The following is a 21,800-nucleotide window of genomic DNA, read 5'->3' on the forward strand; positions in this document are numbered from 1 at the left end:
GTGAGTTACAGTTTATTTAAAAAGGGTCTTATTACAGATCTTCAGAAACACTTTGGTTAAACATGCTGAGAGCATGTTTGCAATGGATGTATATGTTGGGCACATTGTGGAACTCACGAATTGCTTTGGTGGCTGTTAATGCATTGCTTCTATTTATAGACAGACTAACTGGAGGGACAAGAAAGTTGGCTTTGTAGTTTTTCACACTTGACTAATCAAAATTTATGTCACGCTTTAGCAAAGGCTTTAAGGCTTAGGATGTTCCAAACTGAAGTAACTCAGTCTGGTTGATTTCCAAAGACAGCGTAAAATGGTATATCCTTTTCTTAGCAATGTCTTTATGAAGCGAACTTAATTAATGGACTGCTTTCCTGCATTCCAGGTGTGAATTTATTTGAATAATACTTCCTGAAATTCTATTCCATTAGTTACTTATACTTCTGATCTTTGTTTAAATAGCAAATTGTTTCCCCAAAGGAACAGGAATTATAAATAATATAACTTAGCCAACATTCTAAATAATTGAGGATGTCTCCTCTAACTTCTTTTTTTTATTTTTTATAAATTTATTTATTTATTTTTATTTTATTTATTTTATTTTTGGCTGTGTTGGGTCTTCATTGCGGCGTGGGCTTTTCTCTGGTTGCGGCGAGCAGGGGCTACAGTTTCTTTTTTTTTAATTTATTTATTTATGGCTGGGTTGTGTCTTCGCTGCTGTGCACGGGCTTTCTCTAGTTGCAGTGAGCGGGGCCACTCTTCATTGCAGTGTGCAGGCTTCTCATTGTCGTGGCTTCTCTTGTTGTGGAGCACGGGCTCTAGGCGCGCAGGCTTCAGTGGTTGTGGCTCCTGGGCTCTAGAGCGCAGGCTCAGTAGTTGCAGTGCACAGGCTTATTTGCTCCATGGCATGTGGGATCTTCCCAGACCAGGGCTTGAACCCATGTCCCCTGCGTTGGCAGGTGGGTTTTTAGCCACTGCGCCACCAGGGAAGCCTGGGGGCTACTCTTCGTTGCGGTGCGTGGGCTTCTCTCGTTGTGGAGCACAGGCTCTAGGTGCGCGGGCTTCAGTAGTTGTGGCACGTGGGCTCAGTAGTTGTGGCTCATGGACTCTAGAGCGCAGGCTCAGTAGTTGTGGCGCATGGGCTTAGTTGCTCTGCGGCATGTGGGATCTTCCCGGGCCAGGGATCGAACCTGTATCCCCTGCATGGGCAAGCGGATTCCTAACCACTGCGCCACCAGGGAAGCCTCTCCTCTAATTTCTTAAGGAGTGATAAGTTTTAAATCTGAAATTGAGAGTCCTCTAGGTAGCTTTTGTGTGGCAGTGAGTAGATTTTTTCCTCCCTCTGTCACAGAACTTGAAAAATTATGTTGCAGAGCAGAGTGGTGTTTCATATGCCCTTTTAAAGGAAAAACAGTTAAGACTGGCTTAAAGTACTGACATAACTGCTATTTTTTATTCAGACAGTAGTCTTCTAAGTTGAATGGGACAGTGATTCATGGAATTTACCGAAAATCTGTAGAGAGAAACTCTTTTCTCTCATCTTTTTTTCTCCCTAGAAAATAATTTAGTTTTGGTCTGTCTTATGAAAATTATGTCTCTGAAACCCTTAGGAATGAATTATGCAGAATATGCTATGCTGCCCTGAGGCCAGGTTCATTAAAATAGAATGTTTGTCTTGTATTTGTTGTGAATGGAAACCAGGATATTTTCACAGCTGGTTTAATTTGCTAACCAGGCAGTTTTAAAAATAGCTTACAATATAAATCCTAACTTTGCTGTATTCTGTCAAATGCACTTATATTCTGCATGGGCGGATGGAATCAATTCATCTTTAGCAAGATAGAAAGCCAAACAACTAGTCCCAGTAGAGGGAACTAGGGACACTTCAGTTGCCCTGCCCCCTTATCCACTCCTGCCTCCCAGACTCAGGTCAAACGTGTTATAATATAAAAATCATAGCTCCAATTTGACGAGGGTTTTCTGTGCACTGAGAACTTTGCTTAAGGTGCTGTGTATGTTATTTCCAACCCTTACAGTGTCTCCACTTCAGATATTGGGGTCGGTAACTTGCCCATGGTAATGCAGCTTGAAACGGAAGTTAGGATTTGAACTGGATCTTTCTGACTTTAAAGTGTTTTATAATATCTCTTGAATGCAAATTCTTTGCGAACCTTGGGATCTATGTTCCTGAAAAGTATTGTGGCTAGCAAAATTGCAGCTGTCAAGATCAAAGTCTCAGGGATAAGAGTGAGTTGGGGGAAACAGTGAAAATGGCATAAAGCCTATTTTTAAAACACAGATGAAGGTTCTATTCTCTGAAGGGTATCCATTTCCCAAACAAACCAGTCTTTATCTTTAAAAACCTGCTCCAGTAACCCCTATCCTGAATCAGCTTCTTTAGGTATTCAGGAAACATTGCTGGGATAGATTCTCCCACAAGTTTTATGTTATACAAACTGTACTTCTTTTAGAGAACTTAAAACAGCCCCAGCAGACTTGAAACGTCATGGGTTGTATCCTTACCATTCCCCTTGATTGTTTTGTTTTCACAAATCTCTGACTTTTCACAGATGAATCTTGTTTTATTTTGTTTTGTTTTTTTGTGGGAAGGGGTTGTTTGTTTTTTTCTGGGCTTGGTCTGCTATCATATATTGAAATGATAAAGCAGAAGTGAATCTTCTCTCTGGGGCTTCCTCCAATAGACCAGCCCTCCTCTTCTGTGGGAGTGGGGGGAGCAAAGGTGCTGTGTTCTTTTGTTTGAGGCAACAGAAATAAAAAGAGTGAACAAAATTTTTATTTTTTGTATCTCAGAACTGCAGTTAGCAAAGGATGATTGAATCCTGGATAGTAGGATCTAGGAACTGAATACTACATTCTAGATCCTGTGAGTGACACATTGCTGAATAACTTATGAAATTCCCATCCATTCTTTTTTTTTTTAATTATAAAAGTAATACATGGTTGTCATAAAATATTCAAACAGTAAGTGTGGATTTAGAAATAAAAATGAGACTCTTCTTTTACCCTCCTTCCCTTCCTCATCTTCTTAAACATTTTCTGTATATTTAGAAAAAACAACTAAATAGATTTTTTTCCTAATATAATTCTTCTGAGACTTGCTTGTTTCATCTGACATCTAGTCTGTTTCGTTCTTTTAAACATCTGCAAAACATTCTGTTGAACTGATGTACTGTAGTCATTCTTCTCTAATAAATATTTTGGTGGCCTTTGCTTCTTTGATTATTACAAATAATACTTTATTGAACATCCTTATTCTTATATCTTTATACACAGGTGTATTTCTGTAGAATAGATGTCTAGACATGGAGCTGTTTGGCTCATGGTCATGTTTATTTTTTTACAAGGAGGTAGCTGCTATCAAATTACCTTTCAAAAGAGCTATACCAATGTTCATTTCCATCAGCAGTGAATGAGAGTGCCCATTCCTCCACACCTTTGATGACAATAAAATTATTTATCTTTGAATTTTTGCCCCTCTAATATTTTATTGTTTTAATTTACACTTTTATGCTTACTAATAAGATGGAATGTCTTTTGTTCGTTTATTGGCCGTTGATTTTTATTTCGTGTACCACCCTATTTACCTACAATTCCCATTTTTCTTTTGGATTGTTTGTTTTGATAGTTTTGTAGGAGCCCTTTACAAAGTGTAGATATTAACCTTTGTCTTTTGAGATGTTCTGAATATTTTCTCCCAGCCTTATCTTTTAACATTGGGGTATCTGTCATACTAATAAACCATTTACATTTTTATGTAGTAAAATCAGCCTTTATGGCTTCTATGTTTTGTGCTTTCCTAAAGAAGTCTTTCCTACCCTAACATGATGAAATGTCCTGAGTTTTTCTGCTGTATGTTTTGCTTTTATACCTTTAGTTGAACTGGTACTCATTTTTGTGTATGGTATGAGGCAGAGATCTAGCTTAATTTTCTTCTGAATTGGTTTCCAAAATGGCTCTCATTCATTGGTATTAGCTTATACGAAGAGCCTTTTTCACTTAGGGAGGCAGGTGGAGCACAGGGATTATATAACTCGCCCAAGGTCACAGAGCAAATTCTAGTAAGGATTAGGTCTAAAATTATTTCTGTTAGCTGATCTGTGCCACTTTCCTTGTTTCTTCATTTAACATTTTTACCATAGGTTCTGGAAGTCTTGAAAAAATTATTTTATTTCTGTGATGTTTATTTCAATGGAATAAGTTCTATTAATAGGTAGATTAAGGTAGCTATGCATGTAGAAAGCTTCTTGAAAACATAATTGCATTTTGATATTGAAAAATATTTGTGCTAAATTGTTAACATTTAGATCAGTTGTGCTGATTTCTGGTGTACATGTGAATAAGATTTAGTAGAATGTATAGCTTTAAACATTTGTCTATATATATTGTCTCAATATTATTGCTTTTTATGAGGCTAATTTACTATTAGTGTATCTAATATAATCATTTTTCTGAGGATATTCACTTGATGAGCTATTGAAGCAAATCAGACAAACCAAGGTTATTGCCATATGATTACTACACTAAACTCACACAGTATTAGTCACATGATGTGTTTGACACAGGGGTAAATATAAAACTATTACAGCTTTTTAAAACACAACACGAGCAGATACTTGCTCACAGATTGTGTTTGATCATGCTTATTGAAAGCTCATTCCAGATAAAATGTTTCTACCCAGGCAGGATTTTGATTTGGTTTTATTTATGATACAAGTGGTGGTCTAGTTATTTGTGGGCATATCATTTATTGTAATTTTTTTTTTTGAGATAAACCCACGCACATATGGTCACCTATCTTGTAAATTATTTTGAAGTTAGATATCAGTTTTGGTATATTAACAAGATGAGTTTGGCCTTTTTTTCATTTCCTCCTTTAAAAACATTTTAATGTAGCTTATAAACAAATCTAAGCTTTAAATCTCCATGCTGAAATTCACTCATATTCTCAAAAGATATTTGTCTTTAACCTACTAAAATAATTCAATTTTTCTAGTAAATTTTTATCGATTGAATTTTCTTAATTCTTTTGGTTCATTTTATGAAAGGTCATCATTAAAAATGACTCTCTCAAAGCAGGATCTCAAAGACATATTTGCACACATATTTATTTCAGCATTATTCATAATAGCCAAGAAGTGTAAGCAACCCAAATGTCCATTAACAGGTGAACAGATAAAGAAAATGTGGTATATACATACAGTGGAATATTATGAAGCCTTGAAAAAGAAGGAAGTCTTGTCACATGCTACAACATGCATGATCCTCAAGGGCATTATGCTAAGCAAAATAAGCCAGTCACAAAGGACAAATACTGTATGATTCCACCCATATGAGGTATCTAATGTAGTCAAAATCATAGAAAGTAGAAAGGTGGTTGCCAAGGGCTAGGGGGAGAGAGGAGAGAGAATTAGTATTTAATAGGTATAGAGTTAAAGATGAGAAAATTCTAGTGATCTGTTTCTAAACAAAGTGACTATACTTAATACCACTGAACTGTACACTTAAAAATAGTTAAGATATAAAATTTAATGTTTTTTACCATAATAAAATAAAATAGCAACCAAATTGAAATGTACCTTAAATGTAAAATATAGCCTGGATTTCAAAGACTTAGTACCAAAAAAGAATGTAAAATTAATAACTTTTATATTTATTTATTTATTGCACTTAAAAAGCAGTTAGGCCATTTGTTGGCATTAGGAGAGCATTCCTTTAAATAAGAGAAAGGACTCTGAACACTAAAATCTCATCCATTTTATGAAAACTTGAGACCAAACTCTTCATCATCTGTAAACTGCTTATTCACGAACAGGAGCAAGAATTTGAGTTAAATAAATTAAACCAAACTGTCCGGCTACAAGAAAATGAAAGGAAAGCTGGGGGGCGGGGAAGAAAATGAAAGGAAAGCTGAGGGCAGGGGAGCCCTCCCCCCAGAGTCCTTGCTTTCACACTACAATGTTTCAGGTACAAGAATAGGACAGTTGGGACTTCCCTGGGGGTCCAGTGGTAAGACTCCCCCTTCCAGTGCAGGGAGTGAGGGTTCCATCCCTAGTCGCGGAGCTGAGATTCCACATGCCTTCTGCCCAAAAAACCAAAACATAAAACAGAAGCAATATTGTAACAAATCCAATAAAGACTGAAAATGGTCCACATCAAAAAAAAAAAAAAAAATCTAACAATTCCCCAGTGCAGCACAAAACCGCTTCCCGTAAGGCAGTCATTTAATTATCAACTGTCCAAAGGCTAAGAAAATTTCGTGGAAAAGGAGCATACCCTCTGGCTCTGTGCGTGGCCTGTAGCTGAGGAGCCAAGTTCTTAAGAACCGAGGATTGACTGCCATACTCTTGGGGAGAAAGCCTTCATAGAATCTCAGGCATCCGTTCTCAGCTTCCCCATCTATAAAATGCGGCCCTGGCGAGGCAAGACCTGATAGGCTTCCAGATCGAAGCCTTCACGCACCTCATTGTACTCCAGCACACGCCGCTTGATCTTGGACGAGTCAGCCCAGATGACGAAGTGCTACATGCTGCACGTGACAAGGAAGGTGGGGTCGGTGACCACGTTGGGGCCCTTGTGCACGTGGCCCTGCTCCATGAATGCCACGGCGGCCTGGAGGTGCTGCGCCAGGCGCAGCTCAGGCACTACAGTGAGCAGGCTGTGGCGGCAGAAGGACGAGGCCTTGAGGAAATCGCAGAGCTCCGGTGATCCACATGTGGGCACTAGGCCGAGAGCATACTTCTCCAGCAGCGCTTCGGCAGGTCAGGCAGGCGCAGCTCGCACGCCCAGCAAGGCTCAGCTGGTTGTAGCGTGTGTCGTCCTCGTACCGCTGCAAACGATGACGCCGCGACACGCGCAGCTCCTGCAGGTTGAGATCAGTGACCTCCCAGTTCAGGAACACCATCTGCTTCAGCAGCTTCTCACGGAATTTAAGCTTCCACACCATGGTGGCAGCTCAGATGCTCTATATTGTTTTATGTTGAAATGATAATCTGTTATATATGTTGTGTTAAATAAAGCATATGAAAATTTTAAAAACCAAAAAAATCTCATTTAATAATGTATTTTATAGACAGTATCCCCCTTTGAGGGATTGTTGATATAATTAATTGTATCATTTTCTATATTTCTACTCTCTTGGGGTGCTTTTTTAACTTCCCTTTCTAAGGGAGAGTCTATTCTTGCATCGGAGACCTGTAAGGAAATCGAAGTGTTGAAGACAGTTTTATATTGATTCACAGAGAAGAATGTAATTTAGGGCGTCAACACCACCCTTTATACCCCAGTGTGGTGTAATATGATTTTGTGCTTGAGGTGCTATTTTTTAAATGTCTTAACTCCAATGTCTTGATTAAATTCTCTTCTTACTAATTACATTCTTCCCAACTTAAATGTCTAGTTATAAAATGCCCTTTTAATTTTTCTGAAATATTAATTATACAGACCTTTTGTAAGTTCTGATAGTCAGTCCTTACCTTTGTTTCTGCTCCTACTCTAACTCCTTAACCTACAGCTCTCTCTTCCTCACATTCATCTTATACTGTGGTACAACTTTTAAAAGTTTATTCTTTCTAAATCTCTACAGTTGATAGCCCTTGTTTTATATTTGACTACCAAATTTAACACTAAGCTCTTTTTTTTTTTTCTTTTTTTTGCGGTACGTGGGCCTCTCACTGTTGTGGCCTCTCCCATTGCGGAGCACAGGCTCCAGACGCGCAGGCTCAGGGGCCATGGCTCACGGGCCTAGCCACTCCGCGGCATGTGGGATCGTCCCAGACCGGGGCACGAACCCGCGTCCCCTGCATCGGCAGGTGGACTTTCAACCACTGCGCCACCAGGGAAGCCCAACACTAAACTCTTTGGAAACCATTCTTCTGGTGCTTAGTTAAAGGCTTTTGGAAGCTCTGTAGCATTTCCTAAATACAGAGAAAATGAAAGTATTTCCAAATCACTCATTTTGTAGATAATTATCTTCAAAACACAAACCTTGGTATTTGGCCATAGGAAAGGGTTTTTTGGTTTGTTTGTTTTTAACATTTTATTTTCTGTTTTCTACCATCAGTTTTTCACCAACTTTTTTTTTCCTTTGGGCCATTAAAATATGTACATGTTGAAATAAACTTATTAAGAAGTACCAAATTGAATGCTTTATAAACTCAATCATTACTACACAGCGGTAAGCTGGACACCAGGAAAATAGTTGGATTTCTTTTTTTAATATTTATTTATTTGGCTGCGCCAGGTCTTAGTTGCAACACGTGGGATCTTCGTTGTGGCATGCAGGATCTTTTTTAGTTGCCGCGTGTGGGGTCTTTAGTTGCGACATATGGGCTCTAGTTCCCTGACCAGGGATGGAACCCGGGTCCTCTGCATTGGGAATGCGAGTCTTAACCACTGGACCACCAGGGAAGTCTCTGGATTTCTATATAATCTTTTCAGATTGTTTTTGGGAGAAAAGAAGTGAGAGTTATTTTCAAGTTTATTAGTATTTTGAAAATGCCACAAAGAGGTTCAGTAGATAGTTATGCTCATGGAATTTTTGCTGCTGGGAATTTTAGTATAACCATAAACATTTTATACTAAGTCTTTGGGAAACTTTCAGTTGCTAATAAATTTTCTAATATACATAGAAGTCACTTAAAAAATTAATTCTTTGAAAATGTCTTTAAGTTCTAAACTCTATTTTATGAGGTTTTTCCTGTGTTTTGTAATTGAAAATGACTACAGACTGTGGATTGCTACTACACTTACAGGTTAAAGTGGTGACTTTAAACAACAGTGAATAGGGTAGCTCATGTGGCTCTCAGAAAACTACAGTTAATTTAATAAAAGTCTTATTTATTTAGCTTATATTTTACTTATGAACAAATAATATGCTTTCATGGAAGAATATTACTTGAAAGGCAAAATGTAGTAAAATTAATTTGCCCAGTTCCTTGAAATTGCTGTTTTAAGGCTGCTTTTTTGGAGACATTACTGTTATCGTATAGTTGTAAAATGTTTTGAAATACATAGCATTATGTAAATACAGATAATGAAATGCATGTTCAGTTGCAAGAATTTCCAGTGGTGTCATGAGGAGAAGGTAGTGTTTATTTCCCCCAAATTTTATGTTCACTGGAGGGTATGGACACAAGTCCTGCTGTAAGCACTGCGCCTTTCCTTACCCACTGGGAGTCTGTGTACTGAGGTTTTGGCAGAAGTACGGGGTGGAGGGGGAGGGAGATTGTAGTAAAGAGGAGGTACAGCATGATGGCAGGCAGTGAAAGGTCAGGCTAAGGCTTTTTGCTCTGTCTTCAGCTCTACAAGAACAGAGACTTTTGCCAGCATGGTCACTGCCATTGGCACCAGAAAACGTCAATAAATATATACTGAATAAATGAAGATGTCAGTAAGTTCCCACAGACTGTTAAGAATCCCTGTTCTGCACACTCACTTTGAAAGTCTGAAGTGGGGTGACTAAAAATCCTAACTTAAGAATATTTTATTTATTATTAGCAGAAGAAAAGTGAATTGGTAACCTGTCATGTTTGACTTTATATTCAGTACTTTCTTAAATATATTCCAAGAGATCCAGCTTTAACAGATTCTCCTCTTTAAGTGTCCCTACCTGTAAGCCAGTTGATTATTATTTCGCAAAAAAAAAAAAAAAAAAGAAAGATTTTCTATGCAAGTCTGAACTCTTTCTTTGCTTCCAAGGGCCTCCATAAGATGCCTTTAGCCTACTTATGCATATTTTCTCTACTGTTTGAAGGATCTTCCTGCTCCTGCCCAGTGTCTCTCAGTAAGGTCTTCCATGCGTATCTCGTTTCCTTCCCCCTCTCATGCCTTTGTTCAGGGAAAGAGACCCTTCTTTCTGACCAGGAGCAAACCTAGGTTTTGTGGGAATGCTCTTTAGGAAAAAGAAAATCAGATAACCAACAAGGACCTACTGTATAGCACAGGGAACTCTACTCAATATTCTGTGATAACCTGTATGAGAAAAGAGTCTAAAAAAGGATGAATATACATATATGTATAACTGAATCACTTTGCTAACACAACATTGTAAATCAACTCTACTCCAATAAAATTTTAAAAAAAGAAAATTTCAAATACATAATTGGTACGAAAGTGAATATTTATTTACAATGAGGAAAGAAATCACAAAAATGACAACTTAAAAAACGTTGACAAATAATATTTTATATTAATTTGTATTAATATTTGCCTAACACATTGCTGTAAAGTTTTTTTCCCAACATTTTGTGGCTGCTTACTCTTTGATTGACCCTTCATATTACGACAATTCTGTGATATTTTCTAAAAAGAGATCGAGATAATTCAGTGTTTTCTATAGCATGGTTGACCAAAATATGTTGTTTGTTATTGATAGATTAGAGAAGTTCCTTTCATCTTCACAACCTGTTATTGGCTATATCATATAAATTTGTAAGATTGTTATCAATTTTGGAGCAAGTATCTTTTATAAATAGGCTATAAGATTGCAAGGCTTCATTTTTTTCTCGTATATTGACTACCCTGAAATACTCTTTGAATTGACACATTTATATCATGGTATGATCTGGCCCTGCACATTTCTGTCAGTATGCACAGTGAGTTGGCCCAGCAACATCTTTGTTCACAGGATGGTTAATAGTAACTCAGCCATACATGGAAGTGACTGAGAACCACATAAATATATTCCATTAAAACCAAAGGGAGTTCCCTGGCGGCACAGTGGTTAAGAATCCACCTGCCAATGCAGGGGACACAGATTCGAGCCCTGGTCCGGGAAGATCCCACATGCTGCAGAGCATCTAAGCCCGTGTGCCACAACTACTGAGCCTGAGCTCTAGAGCCCGCAAGCCACAACTACTGAGCCCGCAAGCCACAACTACTGACCCCGCATGCCACAACTACTGAAGCCCTTATGCCTAGAGCCTGTGCTCTGCAACAAGAGAAGCCACCGCAGTGAGAAACCCATGCACCACAGCGAAGACCCAGTGCAGCCAAAAATAAATTAATTAATTTAAAAAAAACCCCAAACCAATAAAATATCATCAACACAGCTTTCCCTTTAGGAATCCCCCAAAGGCCTACAGCCACTCTGACTCTATTGACAGGGGGGATCATGGTCGGGGGGGGGGAGTTGAGATGGAAAGAGGCTGTGGTTTTGACAATCTGTGTTAAGATTGTGAGGAGAAATACATTGTCTTCGCACATTTTTAAAAATAATTGGTCATTTAGAACAAAGTTGGAGAACTCACACTCCTAATTTCAAAATATATTACAAAGCTGCAGTAATCAAAAGCAGTGTGGTACTGGCATTAAGACAGGCAAACAGACAAATGGCAAGAATAGAAAGCCCAGAAATAAACCCTCGTATAAGGTCAGATTATCTTTGACAAAGGTGCTAAGACCATTCAGTGGGGAACAGAGAGTCTTTTCAACATATGGCACTGGGAATTTTTAATACCCATTTGCAAAAGAATGAAGTTGGACCCTTATCTTATACTATATACAAATATTAACTCAACATGGATCAAAGACCTAAGCCTAAGACCTACAACTATAAAACTCCTAAAAGAAAACATAGGGAAAAAGCTTCATGATACTGGACTTGGCAGTGTTTTTTGGATATGACACCAAAAGCATAGGCATAAAAGCAAAAATAGACAAATGGAACTACATCTAAGTTAAAAATTTTTATGCATCAAAGAACACAGTCATAGAGTAAAAAGGCATTCTACAGATTGTGAGGAAATATTTGCAAATCATATTATCTAATAAGAGATTAATATCCAGAATATATAAAGAGCAACTCAACAACAGCAAAAATCAAATAACCTGATTAAAAAATGTCCAAAGGCCTTGAATAGACATTTCTCCAAAGATGATAAAATAAATGGCCTTTACACATATGAAAAGATGCTCAGCATCACTGATCATCAAGGAAATGCAAATCAAAACCACAATGAGATGTCATTTCACACCCATCAGGATAACTACTGTCAAAAAAAAAAAAAAGCAAGAAACAAGATAAATATTGGCAAGGATATGGAGAAATTGGAACCTTTGTGCACTATTGGTGGGATTGTAAAATGGCGTAACTTCTTTGGAAAACAGTTTAGAGTTTCCTCAAAAACTCAAAAATAGAACTACCAAATGATCCAGGAATCCCCTTTCTGGTTATGTGTCCAAAAGAATTGAAAGCAAGGTCTTGAAGAAATATTTGCACACTCATATTCATAGCAGCATTATTCATAATAGCCAAGGGGTAGAATCAACTCAGGTGTCCCATTGGTGGATGAATGGATAAACAAAATGTGGTATATACAAGAAGTGGAATATTATTCACTCATAAAATGATGGAAATCCTATTAAATGCTACCATGGATGGAACCTTGAAAATAGTATAAGTGAAATAAGCCAGTCACAAAAAGACAAATACTGTATGATCCTACTTTTATGAGGTATCTAAAGTAGTCAGATTTATGTAAATAGAAAGTAAAATGGTGGTTACCGGGAGCTGGGGGGAGGGGGAGAAGGGGAGTTGTTTAATGGATATACAATTTCAGACTTGCAAGATGAAAAAGTTCTGGAGATCTGTTTCGCAACAATGTGAATATATTTAACACTGCTGAACTGTACACTTAAAAATGGTTAAGATGGTAAATTTTACATATTTTACTACAATAAAAAAAAAAAAGAGATCATCTGGGCGTAGTTTCAGGACCCCTCCTAGGGCTTTGGGAAAGCCCCATGAAAGTGAGGGGTCCTGCAGCTAAAGCTTCATTAGCTTCATATTGAAGCATCTGGGGTTTTTTGTGTTCTTTTGGTTTTGTTTTACTTTTATTTGCATTTATTTTCTTGCGGCATTTATTCTGGTCCGCAAGTTTTTGTTTCTTCTGGAATATCTTTTCTTTCTGTGCAACCTCTTCTTCTGGTTTAGGAACAATCTGTTCTTTTTCAGTAAGGATATCTCAGTGTGGTAGGGAGAGCTCATGTATGGGTTGATCTGACCATGAGCTCTGTTAAGTCCTGCACCACATCCTGGGGACTTCATTCACCTGGATGTGCTCAATGACCAGAGAATCTACCCCTAAACCCTTAAGTTCAGCATTACTCTATGGATTATTGAGCATGTGCAGTAAAAATTCAGCACTCTTTTTGGGCCATGGAACCCCACTGTTTGGCCCCGGGCACACCTACCAACTACACCATTGTAGCAACAGGATGGCACACATTGCTGAAACATCTATTTTGACCATTCTGATTCTGTCCTTCCTTTGAAACTCAGCTCAAATGAGCTATAGTGTCTCAATTTTCTAACTCCTGTCTCTCTGAGGGTTGGAACCATATAGTTAACAATTTATCTTATACTTTCTTGTTGACTGTCCAGTGTCTTATCTCCTAATTATAGGATGTTAAGTGTTGTTTCTTTTGCCTCTTATAAATACCCAGGTTAATAGTATTCATCTATTCATTCTTTTGCTTATTCATTTGGTCATTCATTCAGCAAACATTAATTGAATTCCTCCTATGTACTAGAGATAGAAATAATAACCATATACCCTGCCCTTAAGAAGCTCATAGTTTAGAGGGGGAAGCACCAAGCAAATGGGTAACAATAACAGTAGGGTTTGAAGGTGCTTCCGTAGAGGCATATACAGGGTGCCAGGAAGCACAGAGGAGGACACGGAACTCAAACAGGAGTGTCAAGGAAGGCATCCTCCAGACGCAAATTTGATTTTTGAGGTTTGATTCTAAAGAATCTGAGAATTTTCTTTTAATGTTCCTTAAAAGGTCTGCTAGCATTCTAATTTATAAATGTGTAATAGGAGTGTAAATGCTAACCTTCTCCGAAGATTTTGGATTCTAGTTGTGTTAGAGATTCCACTGTAGTTTTGACTACTATTTCTATCTATATACCTTCTGACTTTGTTGGGGATAAAAATTCTGAAAAAACTTAGTTCTTACATTTATTTCTCATCAGCCTTCTTCATCGCTGTCGTTTGGTAGTACTGAAGTTGATAAGACTTAGAAAAGCTTTTGCCTTTCCTGTGTTTTCTACACGACAAACTCCTACTGATTCTTTAAGACTCGGTTTAAAATCTTACCTCCCCTGTGAAACCTTTCCTGACTCTCAGCAGTTAGTTCTTTGTATTCTTATAGCGTAACTATCTATATATCTCAATTTGTACTTTAATTATGGCAGCTACCATGCTATATTTTAATTATGGATTTACATGTCTCTGTCCTTCAAGGTGTTAAAATCCTCTTTGTACCCTCCTGGGCTTGGTTCTAGCACAGCATCTAATACATAGTAGATGCTTAAAAGATGGTTCTTGACTGAATGAACGGTGAGTTCAGAGTTTGGAGTCTTATTTTTGAAAGGGTGGATTGGCCTTACTGTATACTTTATGGTCACAGATTGCATTCTTTTTTTTTTTTTTTTTAATATTTACTTATTTGGCTGTACCGGGTCTTAATTGCAGCACGTGGGATCTTTTAGTTGTGGCATGCAGCATTTTTTTAAAAAATAAATTTATTTATTTTATTTTTGGCTGTGTTGGGCCTTTGTTGCTGCGCGCAGGCCATCTCTAGTTGCAGTGAGCAGGGGCTACTCTTCGTTGTGGTGCGCAGGCTTCTCATTGCGGGGGCTTCTCTTGTTGCAGAGCACGGGCTCTAGGAGCACAGGCTTCAGTAGCTGTGGTTCATGGGCTCTAGAGCGCGGGCTCTTTAGTTGCCCCACGGCATGTGGGATCTTCCTGGACCAGGGCTCGAACCTGTGTCCCCTGCATTGGCAGGTGGATTCTTAACCACTGTGCCACCAGGGAAGCCCCCATGCAGGATCTTTAGTTGCAGCATGTGGGATCTAGTTCCCTGACCAGGGATCGAAACCAGGCCCCCTGCATTGGAAACATGGAGTCTTAGCCACTGGACCACCAGGGAAGTCCCACAGATTGCATTCTTAACAACAACCAGTTATCTAACTTACGATAGAAGCCCCTCTACCACCTCCATCTGACTCCCTCACCTAGAAGTCCACAGTTGCCTTCCAACTTGTCTCTGCTTCTCCACTTGGTCCTCTATAGTGTATTCTCCATATAGAAGCCAGGATGAGCTTTTGAACACATAACCCTGATTCTGTCTCTCCTGAAGTGGTAGTAAGACCTCCATGGGTCCTTGGAATATTTACTTTGGGAGGTTTTGGAGACTTTGTCCCACTTTATAGGAAACATATTAAAAGGTACCCTCATCCCATATTTTTTAAAAAAAAAAAATTTGTTTAGTTGGCTGTGTTGGGTCTTAGTTGCGGCACATGGGCTTAGTTGCCCCACCATCTTAGTTCCCCAACCAGGGATCGAACCCGTGTCCCCTGCATTGGAAGGCGGATTCTTAACTACTAGACCACCAGGGAAGCCCCTCATCCCATATTAAATACGTGGTTTGATTTATTTTTGCTATCGTATGTTAAAAGAATTTTAATAATTTTGCTTCTGAAATTCTTTGGCTACAAATAACTGACTTAATTTGTAATCACCTAAGATTTCTTAATAATTAACATATTTAGTATTGTTTACAAAGTGAGAATTATTTTCAAATGTAATGAAACCTTATAAATGCTAAACTTAGTGAATGAAACTGTTGGGTGTTATATTCCAAGGACACTGAAGCATTTATTAATTTTTATGGTTATAATTTTCTTTTTGTATTTTGGACTTGTAAATATATTTTTTCAGGTCCCAAACATTTGCCTAGACCCTTAAAAAGCTTGTAGATCCGAGATATTAAGTGGAGACTGCGTAACGGATAAAATGGCACTGTTCACTCTCCTGCTTTAAAATTCTTTTGTGACTTTCCACCGTTCTTAACAATAACATCCTTTCTGTGGCCTGCAAGACCCACTATGATCTAGCCCCTCCCACCTCCTCGGCTTCGTCTCCCACCTCTCTCCCTTGGTCACCTGGCCTAGCCTCCTGATCATCCCTCTTGTTCTTTCAACACTCAAGCAATTGCTTTTTAGCTCAGCTTAAATGCCCCTCCTGAGAAAAGCCTTCCCTAACCACCTGATCTAAAGTGAGCCTCTCTCAGTTTTTCCATGGAACTCTTTACTTCCTTCTCAGTGAATTTCCTTCTCCCATGAGGATATTGGCTCCATGTGGACGAGAACCTACCCTGTTTGGTACTACTGTATCCGCAGCACCTAGCACAGACACAGAGAAAGCAGTTAATACATACTTGTTGAACAAATGAAGAGTTATGTTAATAGATTTTGTAATTTAACAATCCTCGAATTGTTGGTATAAACCCTACATGGTCATAATGAATTATTCTCTTAAAACCGGTAAATTCTACTTGCTAATATTTTACTTAGGATTTTTGTGTTCGTCTTCACAAATGAAGATTGGTCTATAGTTTTATTTTTCATACCGCATCTGAGTCCAGATGGATATCAGGAATATGTTAGCCTCATAGAAGAAATTTGGAAGCTTTCTCTTCTGTCTCCATAAGTTTGGGAACAGTAGAGATAACATGAAATTATCTGTTTGATAGAAGAAAACTACTTATGCCTGACGTAGTTTCAGTGGCTAGTTCTTTGAATAATTATCTAACACATTTTTGCAATTTTTTTTTTTTTTTTTTTTTTTTTTGCGGTACGTGGGCCTCTCACTACTGTGGCCTCTCCCGTTGCGGAGCACAGGTTCCGGATGCGCAGGCCCAGCCGCTCCGCGGCATGTGGGATCTTCCCGGACCGGGGCACGAACCCGTGTCCCCTGCATTGGCAGGCGGACTCTCAACCACTGCGCCACCAGGGAAGCCCCTCTCTTGTTTTTAATTGATCAGACTTTCCAAAGGATTATCCACTTTTATTTATTTATTTTATTTTTTATTAATTTTTAAAACTTAATTTAAAAATTTTATTGTTATTATTTTCATTGAAGTATAGTTGATTTACAGTATCGTGTTAGTTTCAGGTGTACAGCACAGTGATTCAGTTACAGATGTGTGTGTGTGTGTGTGTGTGTATATATATATATATATATATATGCCTTTTCAGATTCTTTTCCCTTATAGGTTATTACTAAATACTGAGTATAGTTCCCTGTGCTATACAGTAGGTCTTTGTTGGTTATCTATTTTATATCTAATAGTGTGTATAAATTAATCCCAACCTCCTGATTTATCCCCCCCAACCCCCTTTTACCCCTTGGTAACTATAAGTTTGTTTTCTATGTCTGTGAGTCTCTGTTTTGTAAATAAGTTCATTTGTATCATTTTTTTAGATTCCATATATAAGCGATATCATATGATATTTGTCTTTATCTGGCTTACTTCATTTAGTATGATAATCTCTAGGTCTCTCCCTGTTGCCACAGACGGCATTATTTCACTCTTTTTTATGGCTGAGTAGTATTCTATTCTATATATATGTATAGCACATCTTCTTTATCCATTCATCTGTCAATAGACATTTGGTTTGATTGGCTATTGTAAATAGTGCTGGAGTGAACATTGGGGTGCATGTATCTTTTCGAATTATGGTTTTCTCCAGGTATATACCCAGTTATTTATTTTTTGAAACAAAATTTTTAAAAAATTTTAAGTATAGTTGATTTACAGCGTTAATTTCTGCTGTACTGCAAAGTGTTATACATATATATAAATTTTTAAATTTATTTTTATTTATTTATTTTTGGCTGCGTTGCGTCTTCGTTGCTGCACACAGTCTTTCTCTAGTTGCGGCGAGCGGGGGCTGCTCTTTGTTGCAGTGCGCAGGCTTCTCATTGCAGTGGCTTCTCTTGTTGCGGAGCACAGGCTCTAGGTGCGCGGGCTTCAGTAGTTGTGGCACATGGGCTCAGTAGTTTTGTCTCGTGGGCTCTAGAGTGCAAGCTCAGTAGTTGTGGCGCACGGGCTTAGTTGCTTCATGGCATGTGGGATCTTCCTGGACCAGGGCTTGAACCCGTGTCCCCTGCATTGGCAGGCGGATTCATAACCACTGTGCCACCAGAGAAGCCCCATATATATAAATTTTAAAATATTCTTTTCTATTATGGTTTATCTCGGATATTGAATATGATTCCCTGTTGTTTATCCATTCTATATGTAATAGTTTGCATCTGCTAAACCTGAACTCCCAGTCCATCCCTTTCCTACACCCCTCTCCCTTGGCAGCCACAAGTCTGTTCTCTATGTCTGTGAGTCTGTTTCTGTTTTGTAGATAGGTTCATTTTAAAACAAGCAAAAGTTTTTTGAATCAATAAAGATTCAGTCTACTCTTTATGATTTTATCATTGTTAATTTATTTTTTGAGTTCATTACTCATTTTGTAGATTTTTGAGTTAAATATGTTCAGTTCATTATTTTTCAATCATGTTTCCTCATAGAAATATTTTAGTAGTGGTTATATAGTCAGCGAAGGTGCCAACTTTGAAAGATAACACTCATTTGAACATATAAGTTCAGGTTTATTTGTTTTAAAAGTAAACTCATTTTTTATTACTTTGTATCCTCACTTTGTAATATAATTTATTTTTAGGGCAGTTTTTTTTTTTTAATATTTATTTATTTGGCTGCGCCGGGTCTTAGCTGTGGCACACGGGATCTTCATTGCAGCACGCAGGATCTTTAGTTGTGGCATGCATGTGGGATCTAGTTCCCTGACCAGGGATCGAACCCGGACCCCCTGCATAGGGAGCACAGAGCCTTAGCCACTGGACCACCAGGGAAGCCCTGTAATATAATTTAAAAATGCTGTCTAATTGTTAATATGAAAACAGTACAATAAATATAACTATATCACAAAGCCCAAAATGCCTGGAAATACAGGGGAAATAGTGCATTTATTACACTTCTTTCTTTTAGATGAACAATTGGACTAATTGTTTTAAGTTTAGAGGTATCTCACCAAGAAAAAGATTCCTGGAGGTTGAAGAAAATAATTGATCATATCATTTGAAAATAGAGCTAATATTTTGCTTTAAAATGTGTTTGTTTCTCTACGTTTTGTGCAGCTTGCTATAACACAAGGAAACACATAGTCACGTTTATATGATAATATTCTGCATTGAGGAGTGGAGACTTGGCAAAATTCAGTCTTATAAAGAAATTCTGTCCATCACAAATTAAAACAAGGCAGCTGTACAATTTCCATGCATTTTAACATGTTGAGCATGCTCCACATAAGTAAGCTTTCCGTAGCTCATCTGGAAGGTATTGGAAGGATAAAAATAGACTAAATGTTCAAATTTTCCATCCTAGGAGTTTCCTGCTTTTGCTTACAATCTCAATTGTCAGTTCAGGTCCTGGCTCCTACTCCACTCAGGTCTGTGCAAAGACAGTGGAAGCGTTTACGCCATAAATATTCAAGCTGCCAGATCATCTAGGCATTGGCCTCTGCCTGCCCTGAAACAGCTCCTTTCTGGTTCTTCTATCACAGTGGAAAAAGCGAAGGAGGGAGACTGTATAAAGACCCAGAAGCCAGGATGACAAACGTGTGGGATTTAGAAAGGGTTCGTAGGTTCCTTTTCAAGGAACGCTGGGCTTACAGAATCCATCATTTCTGTGCTGGCTGGCATGTCAGATTACGCTTGGTCAGCCCAGTTCATTTGGGAGAATCACACTGTGGAATCTGAGCTTTTCTGGTTCATAGAGATAGATGGAGTCTGATAGTCACAGGGCACTTCTGCCCACTTTCTATGATTTTAGTTACTTTATTTCCTCAAGCAGTCCTTAAAACAAATAGATGGAGATGATTTTCTGGAAACTATGTGACTTTTATTCCTTGTATTTGGATAGCACATTTCCTCTGTTCAGCCCAGCACTTCTGAATGGAGGTCTAAGTCATTAATTCATTCATTTATTTACCTGCTATGTGGGACTAGGTAGGTGTCAGGCCTCACACAGCAGTGAAGGAAGATGTGGTATGTGTCCTTATACATACTGGGGACGACCAATTATAAGCAACTTCTTTGACAAATAATAAATTGCAGTTATGCCTGGTGCTATGAAGAAGTAGTAAGGGAAGTTATGGGAGTGTTGAACAGGAAGGCCTGGTCTAGACGGGGAGGGTCAAGGAAAACTTTCCTGGGGTAATGACTTTTGAGATGGCAAGGATAAGATGAAACAGAACTGCTAAAAACAAAGAAGCCGAGTACAGTTTTAGGGCTGAAAGGAATCAAAGATACCATCTACTGATGGCCAATCCTTACATTCCACAAATGAGAAAACTGAGGCCTAGAAGGTAAAGGGAATTGCCTAACTAAGGTTACACAGCCTGTTAGCCCCAGAGCTAGAGACGCAAACCCAGCGTGGTTTTCTTAGGTGGGTTGAAACCAAGATGCACTGAGTCAGAAGAAGGCTCTTAGGAATGGGGGAAAACAGGTAGGTTTTAAATTTTAGCGCTGACTCTAGGTCAGCTGCCGAGCTACTTCCTCAGGTGGGGGAGGGGATTAAAGGTGACTCAGATCTGCCAGCTTGCTGTGCTGTAGCATAGTTTTTATTTGGGGTGCGGGGAGGAGGTACCAAACATACATACACCTGAAACAATAAATGTGGAGTTCAGCTGGGAAACCAGTCACTGTTCTGCAGCTGTCTAGCTGTGTGATTGGGATAAGTCACTTAACCTCTCTGAGTTGGCATTCACAGATTATACTTTGGTATGTTTCCTTTCAGTCTTTTCCTGTGCATTTTAGGAGCTTGTTAGAGATCAGTTGTGTCCTATGTTTTCACCTCAGTCTTTAAAGACGAAAGTCTCTTGTTTGGGTAAGGTGTTGTTTAAGCCCCTTTTTAAAGAGTAGTTTGCCAGCCTGTGCTTGCCCAAACATCCAGAGAATAACTGTAGCAAGTGAGCCAAGCTCCAGGATCTGTAAGAATCGTTAGCAACTGAGAACATTTCTATAAACCAATAAAGGTTTTTATATTTTGTTCATCTGTTACCCTTATGCTGTTGCCACTTTCACATTCAGTGTGTGTAGGTGGAGAGTATGAGATAACAGCGTTTCACAAATGAAAGTGAGTGGAAAAGGGCCGCTTTCCCTTTAAGGTAGTTTCAGCCCCAGTTCCCTCCCCTTTCCTGATTGACAAACCTACCCAAAGTCACATGATCCGCCTCTATTTGAAGGTCACAAAAAGCTGTTTCCTTTAGAGACAGAGGGGGAGAGAGAGAGCAAGAGGGAGAGTGAGTGTGAGAGTTAGTTCAAGCCAAAATGGCCGACAGAGTCTCTGCTGGTTTCTGAATATTTAAAATACAAAAAAACAGATAGACAAAAAGAAATCATTTTTTGGACCTTTTTTCATTTCCATTTCTACCTTGTATGCCTCAATTTGCTGGATTTAAGCACTGCTGCACTTTATGAGGTTGGTAAATATTTTCAATTTTTTAAAACCAATTGATTTATATGGATCTTGTCTAACCGTTTTCACTAGTGGTGTTGCAAATCGACATTTGTCTAGCGTGGAGGCTGGCTTCAGACATTTCGTGAATCTGTGTAAATCAGACCCGTGATGTACTTTTGGTTCGGCATTTTAGAAGTGGAAAAAGCCTTGGTAAAATATTTGATTTTGAAGTGATTTAATTGCACTTTTAATTTATATGCAGGTATTCATCATCGTTTCTGTCTTGCAAATAAATGAAGCTGCGAGTATTTGGAAATTTGATATTTAGAAAGAGGTTTTTTAAAAAACACAGACCTCTCCCTGCCCCCTTAAATCTGCTGCAAAAATTTGCATAAATATAAATGGGTTTGCATTCTTTCGGCTGCTAAGGCCGACAAAGGATCTGGGAGGGCAAGCACTAC

At 38.5% G+C, this 21,800-nt stretch overlaps 1 protein-coding gene and 1 pseudogene across 18 annotated transcripts in view; one reads left to right on the forward strand and one right to left on the reverse strand.

Annotated features, from left to right (window-relative positions):
- The window catches only part of TNRC6B (trinucleotide repeat containing adaptor 6B), a 261,176-nt gene that overhangs the window by 95,600 nt on the left and 143,776 nt on the right, over nt 1-21,800 (forward strand). Inside the window, exon 2 of one of the 18 annotated variants that reach the window (XM_089920024.1) lies at nt 2,809-21,360. The exons of 16 other annotated variants lie outside the window; for them this stretch is intronic. In XM_089920024.1, coding sequence (XP_089776150.1) covers nt 21,356-21,360 — 5 coding nt within the window. In that variant the 5' untranslated portion in view covers nt 2,809-21,355. Of the gene's footprint in view, nt 1-14; nt 21,361-21,800 lie in introns of those variants that run through there. One more of the 18 variants, XM_022597132.2, reaches the window with a different exon arrangement.
- LOC149748077 (U3 small nucleolar ribonucleoprotein IMP3-like) lies at nt 5,694-8,093 on the reverse strand (annotated as a pseudogene).

Source organism: Delphinapterus leucas, chromosome 11 (assembly GCF_059928025.1).
Source record: "Delphinapterus leucas isolate spDelLeu-1000000601 "Yukka" chromosome 11, BTC_Dleu_Yukka2, whole genome shotgun sequence".
NCBI classification, from domain to species: domain Eukaryota; kingdom Metazoa; phylum Chordata; class Mammalia; order Artiodactyla; family Monodontidae; genus Delphinapterus; species Delphinapterus leucas.